Here is a 20,539-nt window from a genome sequence, read left to right as displayed (position 1 = left end):
CTATGGTATTTTTCAATGATCATATCTTTTTCAATGTTTAGGACCAACAGATTTTATTTTCATAATACTATTCTGTTTAAAAAGGTGATAGTAGCAAAGATTTCAAAAAGAAAATTCATCAAGAAAATAATGTGGCTTTTGAAAAGGTAATTGAACATTTTACTTTATTGCCTTTAATTAATCATATCTGGTACTTTTATAATACTTAATACCTTTTCAGAGGGTATTTGTTCACCATTTTATTGTAGATAGGAGTTGGGAACTTGTTTTGCCTGATGAGTTTTTCTTTTGCAGGAAGTGAATTTATATAATTATACTATTCTGAGGGTTTCTTCACATATAGTTTATTTTGATAGTGGCCTAGAGGAGAACCTCTGTGCTTAAGAATAATTGAAAGAAGGGCAGTTAACTCATTTTATTCCTGAAGAATGTCTTCACTGGGTTCCCACTATGTATTCTCTCGTGGATAGAAGGGGTGGGCAGGAAAGGGGTAGGGGACAGAAGAACATTTAAATATGACTGAATTTACTAACAGTACCCATTTTCAGCAAAAATTTCTAAGGCCAAGGTCTTATGCTCTCTCTATATATAAAAGTACTAGAATCCAGTGGAGTAGCATTAATATCTAGTTACAAAATGAATTCTAAATTTGAAGATAAATGTAGATAACTTGTAGGATTTCAGAAAAGTACATTAGCAAGCCAGTGACCTTTCAAAGGATGATGATAACTGCTGAGAGTGAACCTCCTTTTAGTTCTCCCTCAGAGATACTTCATTCCTCCTCTTTTACAGAGATATTAAAAAATATTTATTGAAACTTGTTGAATGTCAGATGCTAAAGACAGTGAACAGAGTAGAAACAGCGTCTGCCTCAGAGAACTTTGAACAAAGAATACTGATGAGTAATCAGATCTTTATAAGACAGGATGTGATAACTTCCATAACAGAGAAATATTATAGGAGGTACTTTTGGGGGCTCTGAAAGGAGCTTCTTACCCCAATCTGGAGGTATCAATGAATACATTGAATACTTCCTGGAGGAGGCAGTATCACCTCAAAATTAAAGGCTTGGTAGGAACTAGTAGAGGTGTGGATTTTTGAAGCAGAAGGAATAGCAGGAGCAAAGGCCCCTAGAGTCAGGAGAAGCAGACTAGAGAGCTGAAACCAGTAGGAGTGGTGTGTAGTTGGACAGCAGAGTGTAACCAGAACAGGGAAAGATAAGGATATAAGGTAGATAACACTTGATTAAGAAGTTTGGACTTTGCCCTTTTATAATGTGCGTAAACTATATAAGGCTTCTAAGCAGGGCTGTGTGGTGATCAGACTTGATTTGAAAATGACACAATATGAAGAATGGATTTGGAGAAGAGCAAGACTTGGGGCAAGGAGACTGGTTAGGAGGACTAATCCATAAGATGGATATTGGTGTTTTCCTACTAGGGTGGTTAGTGGAGGTGGTGATGAGTGAATACTTTTAGAAAGAGATTTAGAAAGAAGACTGAAGAGTACCTACTTTTTCTTGCCTCTGTATTTTCTTTCTTTTCTCCTTCTCACTGCCTGTTTTTTCTTCCCTCATTTTCTACTTCTATGTTATAATCTATGGTGACTTTTTGCTTCCAGTTGTCAATACGTTATAATCTCTATTTCTTTATTCCTTGCTCATATAATGTATCTAAGCCTACTCACTGACTTTTTGAAAACCAACCTTATTGAGATATCATTTATATAAAATAAAAGGTAGACATTTTAAGGTATAGTTCAATGAGTTTTGACAAACCACCACCACCACAATCAAGATATTCAACCTTTCCATCACTCCAAAAGGTTCCTTTGTACCCCTTGCTAATCAGCTCCCAACAGTGCCCCAGGTAACCACTGATTTACTTTTTATCACTGAAGATTATATTTTCTTTTCTAGAATTTCATATGAGTGGTTTCATACACTGTGTACTCTTTTGTGTCTGACTTCTTTCTTGCAGCATGTTTCTGAAATTCATCCCTGTTTTTTTGTACTATGAGTTCGTTCCTTTTTTTATTGACAAATAGTGTTTCATTGTATGGGTATACCACAATTTGTTTATTCATTCACTTGTTGATATGCCCATTGGCTTCAAATGTCTTTCCTATTGAACTTTTTTTTCTATTTTTTTTCCTATTTTTTTCCTATTTTCTTTCCCAGTTGGAACATGGTATTAAAGTTTTCCCCTCCCCACCTCCCTTTTTTTCTTTCCTTTTCTTTTCTTTTGCATTAAAATGTTTGTTAAATTATTGATATTTGTTGAATAGAATTTTATAATCCTTCTGAATGTTAAAAGTGGCCAAACCAAGTTCATCATTCTCAAAAGGAGAACAAGCATTTTTACAATGAATTATTTTGCTAGTTTCTAAGGGTTAGTAATTCTTGACATACTAAACGTCCCTAGTCCTCTTTTATATTTTTTATGTTCTGCTTTTTATGAGTTTAGGCAAAGAGGTATTTATGATACAAGTCATCTTCTTGAGTGATTTTATGGCTTCTTATTCTCTTGTTTTCTACATTAAGTGGTAATTAAAGATCTCTAGCAAGTGAATATTCAGTAGGACAAATCAGCTTTAAGCTAGGCTTTAAGGCACAGTTTTTACTTTTTTAAATGGAAGATCTACATTTCCTTGTATTGTTTATTTCCTTCTATATGTAATTTGCATAAGTGGTCATTAAATGGCTAGTTTACACAATTAAAACAGAGCCAGTAATATGCAAAGAATAAATCCCTAAAGTTTATAGCTTTGAGTTGTGATTCAAGAATTGCTACCATAACTAACTTAACAAATAGATTGAAGGAGGACTTGTCATCTTGCAATGTTATTTTGACATTACATAACGACCTATCTGTAATAGCACCTTTTAGTTTTAAAAATCCCTCATAGCCCTATTGATATGATAGGGCAATATAGAGATGTCAGTTTTATAGCTCCAAAGATCTACTATGCATTTTGTAAGCGTATTTCAGTTATATTTTGGCAGTAAAGAGAGCAGGAAGATAATGCTTCCATTAAAATGATCAACTACGCTTATAGAAATTGGGTAGGAAGATGTGTGAAAAAGCTTTTAGATGAAACCCATTTTCATGTATAAATTTCCTCTGCTGCATATATAACTGTCTTATAATGCTTTGGGGTAATTCAGCAAGTACTACACTGGAAATGATGTTTGCCTACTGATCTTAAAGTAGGAAGTGTATAAATTGTTTTATAATAAGCCTGCTGCTCAGCTGTTATATTACATTAGTCTACTCTTTTTTCTCCCAGCCTTTTTTCTGTTTTCTTAAACAGTTGATTAAAATTTTAATTAACTTTTACTATTTCAGCTCTGTTTTATTTTTCATTCTTAAAAGTTGATGTAAGTAAAAACAAAAACTCATTTTTGCTATCCTGCCACTTGGGACAATGTGTCTTCATGCTTCAGAGCATTAGTATTTCAATACTAACATTGACTAAAAACAAACTATAAGAAAAGCTTATTTCTCAAAACTTTTGGTATGATCTTATCTGAGTACACTTAAAATTTCATATCCCAGTAAAATGTTTTAAGTCATACATTATTCTATACTAAATTCGTGTAGAAATTTCAAATGGAAATTTTAGCAAAACAATACTTCCTTCTTGGTGCGTGATTTTCCTTTGTTAACATACTTCTAAGTGCTTCTGTCTCTCAGAAATGTACGGGTCATTTTTTCTTTCCTATGCCTGTCAATTCTGACTACCTCCTTTTTGTTTTTTTCTCCTGACTTTTCATCTGTACTCCACAGATTTCCTCCTCTGATGCTCCTCTTCAGCCTTTGGTATCCTCTCCTTCTCTGCAAGCTGCTGTTGAGAAAAACAAATTGGAGGTATGATAGTGTTTTAGTTTAGCTACATTATGTGATATTCAGTGGTAAATGAACTTCCTTTTGCAGTGTGACATAATTTGGGAGCGCTATAATAATTGTTTATATTTTGAATGGTCCGCAGTAGTAAATGTGTTCAATACAGCAATTTCTAGAATATTTTCTTATATTGCAGGTAAGATTAAAGGGCTTTAATTTGTATATAATTTCAGACTCACTGATTGGTGCCATAGATATATTTCAGTGGTTAAGAAACAGCCTTTTGTTGTTGTGTTCAGTAGTATCCTCTAGGAACTTTTTTACAGTTTGTTGTTGAATTCTTTGATCTGTTAGGAAAATCTTTGATTAAAAGTCATTTCTGTCTATGATTGTGTTGTTATAAGCACTTAAAGTTAATGTCAAGTTTCTTTTTTTAAGCAGTAGTGACCATCATACAGTTAAAATGTATGTAGTATGGGATCATGAGTTCATAATCATCAATGATAATTGTTAGAATGCATTTTGTGTGGGGATGGTTAGGATGCATGGTACCACCATGTGGTATTTTTAAAATCATCCCTACAAATATTTGAGAGTTTTAATTTTCATTGACTTTTTTGCTATGTTGACCTTAATGAAATAGCTTGAGGCATTTTTTCGGCTATCATTTCCCATGTCTGTTCCTTGATAAATGGTATAGTAGACATGAAGGATACAAGGATAAATAAGATATAGTGCCTGTTCTCAAGGAGCTTACAATCTAATGGAGAAAAACAGATAACTGTACAGTGGTTTATAATGCAATATAATGTGTGCTGTGATTGAGTTATACTCACTGTGTTGCTATTAATACAGGAGACATACTTTGTATGCATGTTATATACTCTGAATGAGCATTAGATGTAAGAATATCAGGCATTCCAAGTAGAGATAGTAGCTTGTGAAAAATCATATAGGCAAAGTGTAGTGTTTGAGGAGTTGCAGGTAGAATGGCATGGCTGAAATGTGAGCAGGTTAGGGACAAAGGTGGGAGAGGAGCCTTCTTGTGAGCCTACTAACGGAGTTTGGTCTTAATTCTGAAGGCCCAGGCACTTCAGGGATGAGTTTTAAGGGGAGGTGGGGTAACAGAATCACATTTTCATGTTATAACACTACTCTGCTGGCTTCATAGGGAATGAATATTGTGATGATGGGTGAGGAAAAGGCCTGAGAACCTGTTGCTCTAATCCAGTAATAAAATGATGGGGCCATATATCAAAATGGGGGTAGAAAGAATGAAAAAGAGAGTATAGTTTTAAGAGATCTTAAGAAGGTAGAATCCATGGGATTTATTTATTTTTTAATTTTTATTTTAGTAATGGAATGTTGCTCTGAAACTCAGGCTGGAGTGTAGTGACCTGATTATATATAGCTCACTGAAGCTTCTAACTTCAGGGCTAAAGTGGTCCTCCCCTCTCAGCCTCCTGAGTAGCTGGGACTACAGGCATGTGCCACCATTCCCTGCTTGCTTGCTTATTTATTCATTTATTTATTTTAGGGACAAGTCTCTCAGTGTTGTCCAGGCTGTCCTCAAACTTCTGGCTTCAAGTGATCCTTCTGCCTTGGCCTCCCAAAGTGCTAGGATTATAGGCATGAGCTATCACACCTGGCCCATGGGATTTAGTAATAGATGAATTGCAGAGGTGCTTTGAGGGAAGCCTTGTGACTCCCAGTTTCTGGCTTGAGCATCTCAACAGGTGATGGTGCTTTAATGAAATAAGGATAAAAGCTGAATTAAAGTTGGACATGTTGAATATGAGGTAACTGTGGAACATCCAGGTATCTAGTAGGTGGTTGGATATACAGGTCTATAGCCCAGAAGAAAGAAGGGGGTCCAGGGGGTGGGGGCCAGAGAGAAGGAGAGAGGGAGAGAGAAGAGAAAGTTATCAAGATTGAGTAACAAGAAGAGAGCCATGAGAATAGAAAAGTGGGAACAGTTGAACTTAGGTGATTCATTCTAGTGTTGTTGATGGCTTAGGTCAGCAGGCTGACTCAGAAAAGAAGCACTCTAGGAGTGTGGGGGTTGCCATGAGAAAGTAGAAGGATGCCACCTTGACCTTTTCAAAATTTGCCCTGAGAAAGAGGTTAGAAACCCTGGGTTTACATTTTTATGCTATGTGGTTACTGCCTCCAGGTCTCAGAAAGCAGTGGTCTAATTCCATGGACTGTAAAATCTTGTGTGTATAGCCTAGGCAATCCATTTAAAATGTCTGTTCTTGTATGGATATTATGTTATATATGCTTTATAAGTAAATATCTACATTTGGTGGAGTATATATGTTTATAACTTTTTGATATTAGAGTACATAATCACAAATTTTAGAGACTATGTCTTTAATTAAATCATTCAAGGATTTTTTTTTAATGTAATCATTCCATTATAAGGAACCCAATATGTACTTTTCTCTATGTTATCAGACTTGAATGTTTTTAACAGTTTTCTTACACACAACATCTGCCATTTCATTATATTATTTGTATGTATTAATATAACCTCTAAGTTTCAGGAACTACTATTTTGTAATTCCAAACACTGCTGTATTTTGTTCTAGCTGAGAAAATAGTTTAAAACAACTTAAGTTCTCACAGTACTTTGATCTTTTAGTAGGTTTTGATTATATAGATGGGAGTCATCTGTGGGTTAGACTGAATGATGAGTTTGGAGTCCATGCTGTTAATGTTACTTCAAATCCTGTGTCATAATACCACTGCCAGAGCAGAACAGATGACAACCATATTTTGACAGTTGAAATTCCAATGTTAAAGAGCATCAAATCATGCTCTCCCTCTATTAATTATAGCTAACTAATTTGATTTATTTTTGGTGATTTCATATGTGCCGACCAATCATAGTTTGATTAGGAAGTCAAACTTCTTTCCTGCTCATGACAATGGCTTCCTCAAGAAAAAACTGTCTCCATCTGTGCTGGCTGCTAACAAAATATGATAGATTGAGTAGTTTATAAATAATAAAAAATCATTTCTCACAGTTATGGAGGTTGGAAAGACCAAAATCAAGGCTCTTGCAGATTCCATGTCTTGTGAGGGCCCACTTCCTAGTTCATGAAATGGCATGTTTTCATTGTGTCCTCACATGGTGGGAATGGGCAAGAGATCTCTTTGGGGCTTTTTTTAATAAGGACAGTAATCCCATTTATTAGGGCTTCATCCTCATGACCTAATCCCCTCCCAAAGTCCCCACCTCCAAATACCATCACATTGAGGATTAGGTTCTGTAAAGTTTGAATTCAGTCAAAAGTCTGCACTTAAGGACCTAAAAGGCTACGTGTGGCCTTAAGTCCTCAGGTTCCTCACCGTTGATTCAGACCATAGCAATAACTAACAGCTCTGAGAGTTTATAGAGCAACTTATCCTCAACATATTAGTGAGAATGTTTTATCACATTGCTTTCCTCAGCAAACTTTACTATTAATAATAATAAATATCCAGAAAACATTTTATAATATATAAAGGATTTTTGTACATCTTGTCTCACTGATACAGTGGGGATAATATCCTTATTTCATAAAATTGTTGTGAGATTTAATGAGTCAAAACAGTTCCTGACATATAGTAAGAGTTCAGATAATATTAGCTATTGGTACGGAATAACAAACCACAGCAACAAAGCTTCACAGGATCATAGTGAATAGTGAGATTTGAGAGTTTGGACTCTGTAGTCCCTCAGTCCTACCACTAGCTTTGATTCTCTATGTTGTGTTGAACGTTACTTTCCTAAGATTTTGTGGCTTTTTTTCCTTTTTTTAGATTTTGTTTCTCTATTTGTAAGATGACAGTAATGACAGCATTTTGTATAGTTATTGCAAAGATTAAATTAGACAATAAGGTGCTTATCACCTGGCCCATAAAAAGCGTGGTAGTTGTAGTTGTGTTTGGAAATGCAGGTTTGATTGAAAAATGGTTGAGTCACCTCACTAATAGGTAATGTTTCTAACTACCCTTAAAGAGTCATATCTTCCTTATGGCCCAGTATGAAGTCCAGGTACTTGAGCAGATATAAAAATCCTTTTTGGGAAATATACCCAACTTTCTAGATGGTCTTCTGTCTATGTTAGACTATGTTAGTATCCTTAATGTTCATAGCAAAATGTCACTTTTCACATATGCTCATTTGGTGGCTAAAACATATAGATTGCTCTGAGGTTTTAGCACTTTAGGTATTCAGAAAGCTCAACTTCATGTTGACTGTTATCCTGTTCTTGAAAAGCATTATGGAAATAGATAATCTTGGAGAATCTTAGCCTACAGGAGCAGCCTTAGATATAAACTCTTTTCATCCAGTTCTGGAAATTCTATCCATGTATTTGCCTTTTGCCGCAAAGCAATATACCTACACTTTGTGTTAGGTTATGCCTCTACTCAGATGCTTTCACTGATTGGTGAATCACTATTACACTCATTGCTTTCTATTAATGGCTAATAAAAGAAGATATTAATAAGGAAATGTTTTAGAATTTTTCCACTGTTCTTAAAATTACAGTTGAAGATACTGCTTATTCATGCCCTTAAAAGATCTTTGTTGAAAATTCCTGCCTGCCTGCCTTCCTGCCTCCCTCCCTCCCTCCCTCCCTGCCTCCCTCCCTCCCTCCCTCCCTCCCTCCCTCCCTCCCTCCCCCCTCCCTCCCCTCCCTTCCCCTCCCTCCCCTCCCTTTCCTTCCTTTCTTTTTTTTTGAAACCGAGTCTCACTTTGTTGCCCAGGCTAGAGTCAGCATAGCTCACAGCAACCTCAAACTCCTGGGCTCAAGCAATCCTTTTGCCTCAGCCTCCCGAGTAGAGTAGCTGAGACTACAGGCATGCGCCACCATGCCCGGCTAATTTTTTTTTCTGTATATATTAGTTGGCCAATTAATTTCTTTCTATTTATAGTAGAGACGGGATGTTGCTCTTGCTCAGGCTGGTTTCGAACCCCTGACCTCGAGCAATCTGCCCGACGTGGTCTCCCAGAGTGCTAGGATTACAGATGTGAGCCACCACACCTGGCCACAAATTTCTTTTAAATGGAACCAGGACCAAAGTTTTTTCTTTCTTTCTTTTTTTTTAAGTCATACAGCAAATACTAAAATTATAGTTTCCCGTATTTGTGTAGTGCTTTACAATCTACAAAGTTGTTTTTGAGGTTTTTATGCCTTTTATTTTTTCTTTTTAATACTAAAACACACATTACATGTGTTTCGTTTGCTAAATACTTATAAAACTATCACTGTATAACAAACATTGAACTGAACAGTGTTAGCATTTCAAAAGCTCCCATGTGACTCTCCCTGTTTATGAATAACATCATTCTGTCTCCTCAGAGGTAATTAACATCCTGACTTTTATTATCATCATCATTATCATTTCTTTTTAGCTTTTCTTCATAGTTTGATACTATTACATATACCCCAGAAGAACATAGTTTTGCTTGTTTTTGAATTTTATATGAATGGTTGCAAAGCCTTTTGAACTTTTATTATTTCTTTCTCCTGATGGCCTAAGAATTGCTAATATTGCCTTTCCTGATTTTACAAATGGCAAATTTATTCTGACAGAGGTTGCATCAAACATCATTTTAAAGGCAGGGGTGCACATGTAACCTGTAGGTGTCTTGACTAAGTTCTGTGTGTTTATCATGCTACTTTTCCTAGGTTCATCAATTTATCTTTTCATGTTTGCTGCCAGGAAACTTAGGGCTATGTTAGTGCTTAGTTGTAGTAGTTATTCAATCTGAGGTTTCGAGTCTTCTGTCCCCTCTAAATATCTTATTAATTCTCTTTGTTTAGTCTTTTTTCATTTTCCTTTTTTGGCATTTCGTGGCCCTTAACGGTGGTGGTGGAGGTGGTTGTTTTATAGATAAGATTCTCACTGTGTTGCCCTGTTGGGCCTCAAATTCCTGAGCTCAAGTGATCCTCCCACTTCAGCCTCCCAAGTGACTTGGACTGCAGACTCATACCATGGTGCCTGGCTTGTTGGTTTTAATCTTTAAATCTTTAATATTATATCCTGTCTTGTCCATCTTGGAAATGCAAATTGTGAACATCTTGATATCATTATAGTTTATCTTGACTGTCTTACATTAGTCAGTTGGCTCTGGTCCCCAAGCACTATTTCTTTTTTTGTTTTTTGTGTTTTGAGACAGGGTCTTGCTCTGTTGCCTGGGCTAGAGTGCAATAGCTCACTGCAGCTTCAAACTCTTGGGCTCAAGCAATTCTCCTGCCTTAGTCTCCAGAGTAACTGGGACTACAGGTGTGCACCACCACACCCAGATAATTTTTCTATATTTTGTAGATACAGGGTTTTTCTCTTGCTCAGGCTGGTCTCAAACTACTGGCTTCAAACAGTCCTCCTGCTTCAACCTCCCAGGGAGCTAGGATTACAGGTGTGAGCCACTGCGTCTAGCCCCGACACTATCTCTTAACATTTTTTTCATTAGAAAATTATATTTGCCTTTTTTTAAGCAAAAAACAATTATAATGAACTGAAAATACTTTGTGATTTTTTTAATTAAATTCATTTTATAGTTTCCCTACATGTTTACTTATTTAATTTGTCTTTATCTGTGTGGTAATGAAGTCTCTTCCATCAGTTAGTTTACTTTTTCTTTTTATTCAAACTTCAACTTTATAGTTCCTATCAGGAAGCCTAACCTTATGTAAGGATATGGTGAGAATTTATTGGAGTTCTCATTTGTTTAAAACAAACATGAAACAAAAACTAAAATATCAAAGAAGTACTATATTGTCTCATCTCTGCCTTAATTTTTTAAGAGATATTCTTTATTGTGTCATCAGCATGTAACCTCAATGAAAATTAATTTGGCATGTTTACTTTTATATTTCAATAGCACCTGGATATTGTAATCATTGAAAATTTCTCCTTTCTCAAATAATGACTTAAACTCATAAAATAAAAATGAGTCAAAATTTGCCATTTTTTAAAAAAGTAAACTTAATTATCAAAACTTTGGGCTATGTTTTAGAAAGAAAAGGAAAAAAAAAAGGAAGAGAAAAAGAGAGAGAAGGAGCCAGAAAAGCCTATAAAACCACTTACAACTGAAAAGGTAAAATTCCTTTCTTAAAAAAAAAACTCTATTAAGATTACTGTCTTCTTTGTATACTTACATATTAATGACTTTCTGGATATTTATAACATGCAAATAATCACTCTTTCAATAAGCAATTGTTGAATGAATACTGTGTGCTAAGCATGTCCTTTTACCTTGTCCTATATGATTTGTAATCCAGGTATGCATGTTTGGATATAGATATCTAAGTTCCTCAGGGTAAGTATTCTCTTATAAATGACATAGAAAATGGTCTTTTTAGTGGAAATTGAGAGAATGAAGAGATCATACTTAAAAACCTTCAGAAAAGACTCTATGCTTAAGGTTAGCATTTGAGCTACGTCTTGAAGTGTAGGTAGGGTTAGTGTAGAAGGTAGGAGTGCATGTTTGAGACAACAGCCTGAAGATTAAGCGTGAAAACTGAAAATAAAGTATGTTTAGAAAAATAGTGAGTTTTAAGAAAGGCATTATATATGTCTATGTATAGAAAGTAGTGAAAAATAAGACCAGAGTGGTAGATGGAATTGTACATCAAATTGTAGATGCTTATTCCTTTTTGGGAGGAAAGGCTGTGGGCAGCACTTCAGAGTTTCTAAAGGAAGTTATGTACCTGATTCAGAAGGGTTCTTTGTGAAAATTATTTTGGCAGTAATATGTAGGATCGATGTGGTTAAGCAAACTAGAGGTAGGGAGAAGATTATTCTTTGTGAAGGAATTGGTTAAATGATTATGGTGGCTTGGCTTTAAATGCATTTCATCATAGAAGCATGTATGCATGGTAAGAGAGTTGTCGATAAAGGGAGCATCCTTGATTTTAGTTGTTGAAATTTTAAAAATCAATACCTTTATTGAGGTATAAATTACATGCTGCAAAGTACATCTATTTAAAGTATATAATAAAATGGTATTATATACTTTGATATTGGTTTTTATCTCTGTCATGTATTGGAACAGTCTCTGCCTTCAAAAGGTTATAGACAAGCCTCCACAATTAAGACATACTAAGTATCTCAAGACTCCTGATCCTTCATTTGCCTTCCTTTCATTCACCCTCCATTCTTTATACCAGACTTGTTCACTGTCACCTAACTGTACTTTCTGTCTCTCTCTTCACTAAATTGTTTTGCCAAGAATGTCCTTTCCTTTCCCCACCTCTTACATAAATTCTGTTTATTCCACCTTTTCCTTAAAGCCCCTCTAAACATCCCAACTGGGTGTATTTTCTCCTTTCCTCAAAATTCTGGTGACATTCCTACACACTTGATTTTACTACTTTTTACCTTGTATTATTGTTTAATTATATTTTTAGATAAATTGCTTTTCTAACAGGTACATAGATGTTTTGTTTCCTGAGAGCATACATTAATCAGGTGGGGCTAAGTTTTATGTTTCTTTGTATTTCTAACAGTTTCTTATGAGTAGATGCTTAGGATAAATGCATATAGAATGATTTGTTGATATTTTTCATCTCATAATTCCTGTTAGTGTCTTGATTCCAAGGTCATAGAAGATTAACAAACTATTATTAAGTAATTTCTTAAATACTAAAAAATATAAAGGTATATTCTTCTTTCACCAAATTAAATTAAGATGTTAAATATTTTAATACTTAAAATGAATGATTAAGTTGGTGATTATAACCTGATAATTTAAATAGCTTATTCTCCTCTGGTAGCTTTCTCTTTAATGTACACTAGTAAGAAGCTGTAAGTGAAATTTATTAGAATTTCCTGTTTGATTATAAATAAGTTTTAAAATCACTGCTAGGTTTTATCTTTTGTTTTTACAAATTGGACATTTCAATATAGTTTATGTAATGCCTTGTACTTGGCAAGATATAAAACTTAGCCACTTTTAAAACAACATATATTTGTTTTCTCCATTAAAAAAAAGATATTTTACCACAAAACTATAGTGAGCATATGATGTAACAACCTCATATCTTTTGTAGCTTCTCATGTAAATAATTGCCTATTGTTGTCTGTTGTGAAAATGGGCCATGGTTACCACAAAATGGAGTCTGTGGGCCAGAATCCTGAGAAGAGCCATAGAGGGTGTGTGAGCAGTGAGGAATCTAGCACATTTCTTTACTGTTTCCTTTCAGTATGTAGGTTTTATTAAACACAGTTTACAATTCACCTGTTAATTTTACTCAGCCTGCACAGGTTCAGGACTCCTACACCTGCACACAGGGGTGGCATTGCTAAGAGAGAAATGACATGGAGGGTAGAACTTAAGTTCCTATCAAAATTTTATGGTCAATATAATGCAAAATATATAAGCAAGAAGATACATTTAAAAGTATCACAGTGGAGAAACTAGAAGAAAAATAGCACAAATAAAGACATCTGCACCCGAATGTTTATAGCAACACAATTCACTATTGCACGGACATGGAAACTACCCAAGTGCCCGTCAGTTCATGAATGGATAACTAAAATGTGGTATATACTCACAATGGAATATTACTCAATCCTAAGAAACAATAGTGAACTAGCACCGTTTATGCTATCGTGGATTAAGCTTAAGCCTGTAGTACAAAGTGAGACGACACAAGACCTGGAATATGGGCTACACATCTACTCGCCATCAAATTGGTACTGACAGCCTAAAACAATGGTGTTCAAATAATTGTAGTGTTCAACAGGGATCTGAGGGGGGAAGACCCACATCTTAAGGATGTGATGAGCATTGTAGGGGGGAAAGAATTACCTCTATCCCTTTTTAGGGAGAGGCAAAGAAACACACTGTAACCAAAATGTCTAAAAAAAAAAAATTTGTTAATGGGAGGTGAACAGGTGGAAGAGGGGAGAAGGGGAAGGGTACACACTTTCATGGTGGGTGCAGGGCACACCACTTGAGGACTGGACATGCTTGAAGCTCTGGCAGAGTGGGGTGGGGAGGGGGGCAGGGGCAAGATATGTAACCCTAACAATATTTGTACCCACAGAATTTGGGAATAAATAAATATAAAAAAATAGGCATTTTTCTTTATGTTCTCCCTGAGCATATATTTTCAGGGGGCATAAATAATCCACCGAGAAGACATTAGTGTAAATCAGGGGTCCTCAGACTTTTTAAAGGGGGGGGGTCAGTTCACTGTCCCTCAGACCATTGGAGGGCCGGACTTAGTTTAAAAAAAACTATGAACAAATTCCTATGCACACCGCACATATCTTATTTTGAAGTAACAAAACAGGCAAAAACACCCCCATGTGGCCTGCAGGCCGTAGTTTGAGGCTGTCTGGTGTAAATAATAAAAATAGTAGTCAGAATAATATTATCATCATTATCCATGTAATTGTTTTGTAGTCTATTATATATATGTGTTCCTCTATGCTACTTTTGACCATTTGAATTATGTAGAGATTTTGACTATTATAAATAGTGCTGCTATGATCACTTTTGTACATGCACCCAAGCACATGTCTCTTTGGGGTGTAGTTAGGAATGGAATTGCTGGGCATTTCATTTTGTGTGCATCTGGAAATTTTGGGTGCATTTGTGTTCCAGTTTGTGTGCATCTGGAAATTTACTAAATAATGTCAAACTGTTTTCCAGAGTGTATACCAAACAAAGGTACTCTTAGCCACCATCAAAATAACTCCATATTCTCTACAACACATGGTATTGTCAGAGATTTTAGTTTTTGCAGGCTTTGTTAAGTATGTAATGGTATCTCATATTTTTAATGTCTATTTTCTTGATTACAAAATGAGGCCTAGTACCTTTTCATATGTTTCTATGTTTTGCCTTTTCTTTTTTTGTTGCCTATGTCTTCATGTATTTTACATTAAAAAATGAAAATAATATATGTAAAAACACAAGCACATGATTTTTAAAAAATGAAACAATACAGAAAAGAATGAAAAACAAAAACCTTCGTTTTCATGTTTATTGCCCATTTGGATTTCCTCTTTTGAAGTCCTTCAAATCTTTTGCTGATTTTTTTGTTGGATTATCTGCCTTTTCCTCATTGATTTGTAGCAGTCTACAAATACACATACATATAGAAAATACTAACCCTTTTTCAGTTAAGTGTTTGCAAATATCTTTTTTGTTTGTTTTTTGTTTATTGAGACAGTGTCTCACTCTGTTGCCTGGGCTAGAGTGCCTTGGCGTCAGCCTAGCTCACAGGAACCTCACACTCCTGGGCTCAAGCAATCCTTCTGCCTCAGCTTCCTGAGTAGCTGGGACTACAGGTGTGTAGCATCACACCTGGCTAATTTTTTCTATTTTTAGTAGCCCAGCTAATTTTTTCTATTTTTAGTAGAGACGGCAGTCTACTCTTGCTCAGGCTGTCTCAAACCCCTGTCCTCAAGCAATCTTCCTGTCTCAGCTTCCCAGAGTGCTAGGATTATGGGCCAGGTGTCTGGCCTGTTTGCAAATATCTTGTCTCTGCAGCTTTATTGTGGCTGATTTTGTTATGCTTTCTCTCTTTGGTTTGCAAATTGGTGATGGAGGGTTTTCTTATCTTATTCCTGACATCAAAGGAAAAGCTTCCAGCTTTTCACCTATGTATGTTATCTTTATTCCCCACAAAAACCTACAAGGTTGTTGATGGTTTCATTTACAGATAGGGGAACTAAGATTCAGAAAAAATATATAATTACCTGTTGTCACCCAGTTCAGTTAGAGAATTATGGAGTCTGGGTTAGAAAAATAAGGGCTTTTGTTTTCTTTAAGGCAGTACTGATTAAACTCCATCTCATATTTCTTCTTGTATTTAAAGGAAAAATGCTTGGTAGGGATTATGTATTCTAGAATCCCTTTTCTAAGTCTCACTTATTTCTGTAAGTAATTAAAGCCATTAGTGTGCTTCTTGACACATAATAGTAACTTAATAAATGGTATTTAAGTATATATTAATTTGGGGGTTGGAAGAAAACTTACTTCTCTAGTCCAAATCCATTATTTGAAGTATATTAAATTCTAGAAGGACCTCAGCTCACTCAGAATTGACATTCTCAGTGTTAACATTTGTTGGTAGCTCAGGGATTTGAACCAAAGAAGTGTGTGTGTGTGTGTGTGTGTGTGTGTGTGTGTGTGTGTGTTTTGATTTGACATGTACATCATCAGGTTTTTTCTTGTTTCAGTTTTTAGTCCTATTGTATGTTCTATATCATTGTATAAGGAACTCTCTAGGTTTCCCTAAAAAGGAAATGTGTGTTTATATATAACCCCATCCCCATACTGTCCTAACTAGTGAATTGGTAACTTTTATTGAATTATTAGTTTTCTGATTAGCAACTTCTTCCTTCTACAATTAAACTTGTTTTCCTTGAGCATTCTACTATTGTTTCAATTGTATTTTGTTTTGTCAAACTGAAAGAAAGAAGCTGAGACAAAATTAATGTAAGTAGGGAGTGTATTTGAGCCATGCTTGAGGATTGTAACCTAGGAGCATAGATTCAAGTTGCCCTGACTATACACTCAGATTAGCAGCAGTTTCAGTGGATTTTTAAAGGCAAAAAAGAGAAGACAGGGAGTTAATGGATACAAAGTTGTTTGTGAGGATTTCTCATTGGCTTATAGAAATAACATTGAATTGGCTACATATTGTTAAGCCATAGGGTGTGTGTGGGTTATAGTGTCCAGTGTGGCATTATTAGGTTAACTTATTACTTGTGGCAGCAGCAAGCAGTTTCAGAAGATGAATTCATAGCTAAATGGGGAATAGGGTGTAATGTGGTCTCATTTTAAGGCCCCTCTGAGCCTGATAATTAAAAGGACTTGCATTTTCTCAGTTTATCTTTAAGTCTCATTGAGGTTTACATTTTTGTAGTGTACCAGCTTCTGTTACTAAACGGGTCAGCAGGAGCCATGTTTACTTTCTTTTCTGGGAGGAAAAAGGTAAAACCTAAAAATTTAATGAATCAAGTGATTAATAAGGCAGATGCTTTTGACAAATAGATGCCTTTCCTTTGTGCTTTGGATATACTGGTGAAAATTGTGGATAAATTCCATTTTTTCTAAAATATTCTGTCATATATTGGACATTTCTAATTCACTTAATCTAGATCTACTAGGTTATGTCTAAAGTAATCAGTGGATCTATAAATATGTTTATATAGATGAGGACTACTCTATTAAATGAGTGTTATATGAGTTCTCTTTCAGTTTAAATAGTCAGGTCTTAATTTCTCCTCTGGAAAATTCTAAGTTTTATATAGTTTTGTTTTTCTTAAAAGTGTGCATATCAAAACATGGAAAATAGAAAAATAGTCAATTCCTTGCTGGGGAAAAAAGTTAAACCCTTTTCAGGTGATTATTGTTATGGTTCTGGTTTTATTACTATTAACTACAACCCACCATGTATACAGTTGACCTTTGAACAATGTGGGGGTTGCGGCACTGACCCCCTGCACAGGCAGAAATTCACATATAACTTTGGACTCCTCAAAAACTTAACTACTAATAGCCTGCTGTTGATCAGAAACCTTAGCAATAACATGAACAGTTAATACATATTTTGTATGTTATATGTGTTATACACTGTATTGTTATAATAAACTAAATTAGAGAAACATTATTAAGAAAATCATAAGAAGAGAAAATATGACTATTCATTAAGTAGAAATGGATCATCATAAATGTCTTCATTCTTGTTATCTTCACACTGAGTAGTCTGAGGAGAAGGAGAGGTAGGTCTTGCTCTCTAAGGGGTGGCAGACTTGCAAGAGGTGGAGGAGGTGGAAGGGGAGGCAGGAGCAGCACGCACACTTGATGTAACTTTTATTTTAAAAAAAAAATCAGTGTACAAGTGGACTTGTGCAGTTTAAACCTGTGTTGTTCAAAGGTCAACTGTACTTATTATATGTTAAGTTCTGAAACTTCTGATTGTATGTTAAGAAATCTTTAGTGTTGGAGTCAGCAGCCCTTTTTTTGTAAAGAACCAAATAGTAAATATTTTAGGCTATGGACCTTAAGGTGTCTTTTACAACTACTCAGCTCTTTTCTTGTAGCATGAAAAAAGAAAATTAATGTTTTCTAATAAAACTTTATTTACAAAAACAAGCCACTAAGTTTGTTGAGACACTTCTCTCCCCACCTCCCCACAGTGAGAAATTGTTACAGTGGAAGAAGCAGGGTTAGGAGGAGAGCCAGGCTCTAGCAGCTCATCTGTGGTTCACTGTGTCTCTTTGGCAAAGTCATTTAACTGTCCAGAACCTCCTTTTTTCATTTATTAAATGATAGGATTGGCCTAGATCATATCTAGAGATTTTTCTGGTAATAAATAACTAAATTTAGAATTGCTTATTCCACCTATTGAACACAGGGGCTTATTCCAAACATCATCTGAATATACTCTTCAAAATAGCTTTCATAACTCTACAGAGTTGGTTTTTATTAAGTGACTTCTATTATTTCAAACTGGTTTCTTACCCTAGTTGCTACTCACTTTAATCAGGTTTTTTTTCTATTAAAATACAAAGTCTAATTTAGGAAAAAAGGTATTCAGTTATTTCTAATGCAGGTGACTTCTCTGTGTGTGTGTGTGTGTGTGCATACATGTGTACTCTCAGTAGTTTCTTGTATATGCCTCGGTGAAGATTTCTTAGTGTAAAAGAAATTGCTTTTAATGGTAGGTAGTCCCCAAGGTATAGGTTATGACATTTTTAATGTAAAAAAAGTATTTCTTATGCACATATTAGCCACTAGCTTCTTGAATTTTATGGGAGAAAAATTTCTTTACAAAGTATATCATAGTAGAATAAATTCCAGGAAGGAAAGTAGAGAGGCTGTAGAGAAGGCCCCTACTTTTGATAATACATGCTTAGCAGCATCAGTAAGTTTATCTCAAGGTATGGCAAGTATTTGAATCTTTAAGGACATCATATAGATGAATAGTGATTTTTTTTTAACTAGTTGGAAAAGAAACAAAAACAACCATTAAGCTTTCTCTTTTGAACAAACCTTTTATGTTAATGAAATTTTTAAAAACAATTTTTTTTGATAAATAGAGGTGAACTGACCTACTAATATAAGCACAAGGTACAATTGCGGATTCCTCACATGCACATTTTACAGTAGGGTTCACACTACTATGAGAATCTAGTGTCGCCACTGGTCTGACAAGAGAAGGAGCTTATGCGGCAATGCAAGTGATGGGGAGTGGCTGTAAATACAGATGAAGCTTTGCTTGCTCACCTCCTGCTATGTGGCTGTTTCCTAACAGATCATTGATTGACTAGTACCAGTCTGCAGCCCAGGGTTTGGGGACTGCAATTGTAGGATGTTTAGCAGTATCTTACCAGCCTTAACAGTCAAAAATATCTTCAGATATTGCAAAATCTGCTCCTGGGGAGCAGAACCATTTTTCAGTTAAGAATCCTTGATTCAAAATCTAGAGCCACAAAACTGGGTCTTGATATTATAGAAGAAAGAAAACCTGTCTGTTGTAGGACCCACAGGACCCACATCCACAAAAGGGCACTGATAAGATCAAGGATTCTTTTGGATATAGTCATCCCGAGGTATTTGTGGGTGATTGATTACATTACCTCTCACAGATACCAAAATCTGTGAATGCTCAAGTCTTTTATTTAACATGGAGTAGTATAATATTTGCATATGACCTATGCACATCCTCTCATATACTTTAAATCATCTCTAGATTAGTTATAATTACAAATATAGTGCCTGCACATGACTTCATTTGTGTGGATTCAGCGTAGTACTTACTGCGTAGCAAATTCAAGTTTTACTTTTTGGAACTTTGTGGAATTCTTTTTTTGTTGTTGAATATTTTCAATCTGTGGATGTGGAACCCATGGATCAGGAGAGCCAGCTATATACAGTAGTCCTCTCCTTATCTGCAGGGAGTACCTTCCAAGATGTATCCAGTGAAACCTTAGAGAGTGCTGAACTCTATATACACTATATTTTTTTGTTCTGGTAACTGAGATGGCTACTAAGTGACTAACGGCGAGTAGTGTGTAAAGTGTGGATATGCTGGACAAAGAGAATTTATATCCTGGGAGGGAAGAGATGTCATCACATTATTGAATTCTTTGTGGAATTTTCCGTTTAATATTTTTGGACCACAGTTGACTGTGTGTAACTGAAACCACTGAAAGCAAAACGTCGGGTAAGGGAGGACTACTGTAGACACAATATCCTTTTCTTAGCAGTTTTTCTCTGGTGCCAGAAGGAAATGATATAGGCTGGGCGGGGTGGCTCACACCTGTAATCCTGGCACTCTGGGAGGCTGAGGCGGGAGGATTGCTCAAGGTCAGGAGTTTGAAACCAGCCTGAGCAAGAGCGAGTCCCCGTCTCTACTAAAAATAGAAAGAAATTAATTGGCCAATTAAAAATATATAGAAAAAATTAGCTGGGCATGGTGGTGCATGCCTGTAGTCCCAGCTACTTGGGAGGCTGAGGCAGGAGGATTATTGTGAGCTAGGTTGCTGTGAGCTAGGCTGATGTCATGGCACTGTAGCCAGGGCAACAGAGTGAGACTCTGTCTCAAAAAAAAAAAAGGAAATGATATAGTTACATATATGACAAAAGTTTATAATAACACCTGTAAGTGGAAGATAAAATGTAGGATCAAGTGGAACATAATTATGTTATCCACAGTCAGGTTTATCTT

At 35.6% G+C, this 20,539-nt stretch overlaps 1 protein-coding gene across 5 annotated transcripts in view; it reads left to right on the top strand.

Annotated features, from left to right (window-relative positions):
• The window catches only part of SMAP1 (small ArfGAP 1), a 154,991-nt gene that overhangs the window by 82,297 nt on the left and 52,155 nt on the right, over nucleotides 1-20,539 (top strand). For 2 of the 5 annotated variants that reach the window (XM_012750288.2, XM_076003238.1), the window contains exons 5-6: nucleotides 3,789-3,869; nucleotides 10,861-10,941. The exons of 1 other annotated variant lie outside the window; for it this stretch is intronic. In XM_012750288.2, coding sequence (XP_012605742.1) covers nucleotides 3,789-3,869; nucleotides 10,861-10,941 — 162 coding nt within the window. The remainder of the gene's footprint in view (nucleotides 1-3,788; nucleotides 3,870-10,860; nucleotides 10,942-20,539) is intronic. 2 more of the 5 variants (XM_012750289.2, XM_012750290.2) reach the window with 2 other exon arrangements.

Source organism: Microcebus murinus, chromosome 5 (genome assembly GCF_040939455.1).
Source record: "Microcebus murinus isolate Inina chromosome 5, M.murinus_Inina_mat1.0, whole genome shotgun sequence".
NCBI classification, from domain to species: domain Eukaryota; kingdom Metazoa; phylum Chordata; class Mammalia; order Primates; family Cheirogaleidae; genus Microcebus; species Microcebus murinus.
Note: the sequence above shows the minus strand (reverse complement) of the source record. Positions and strands in the feature narration are given on the sequence as shown.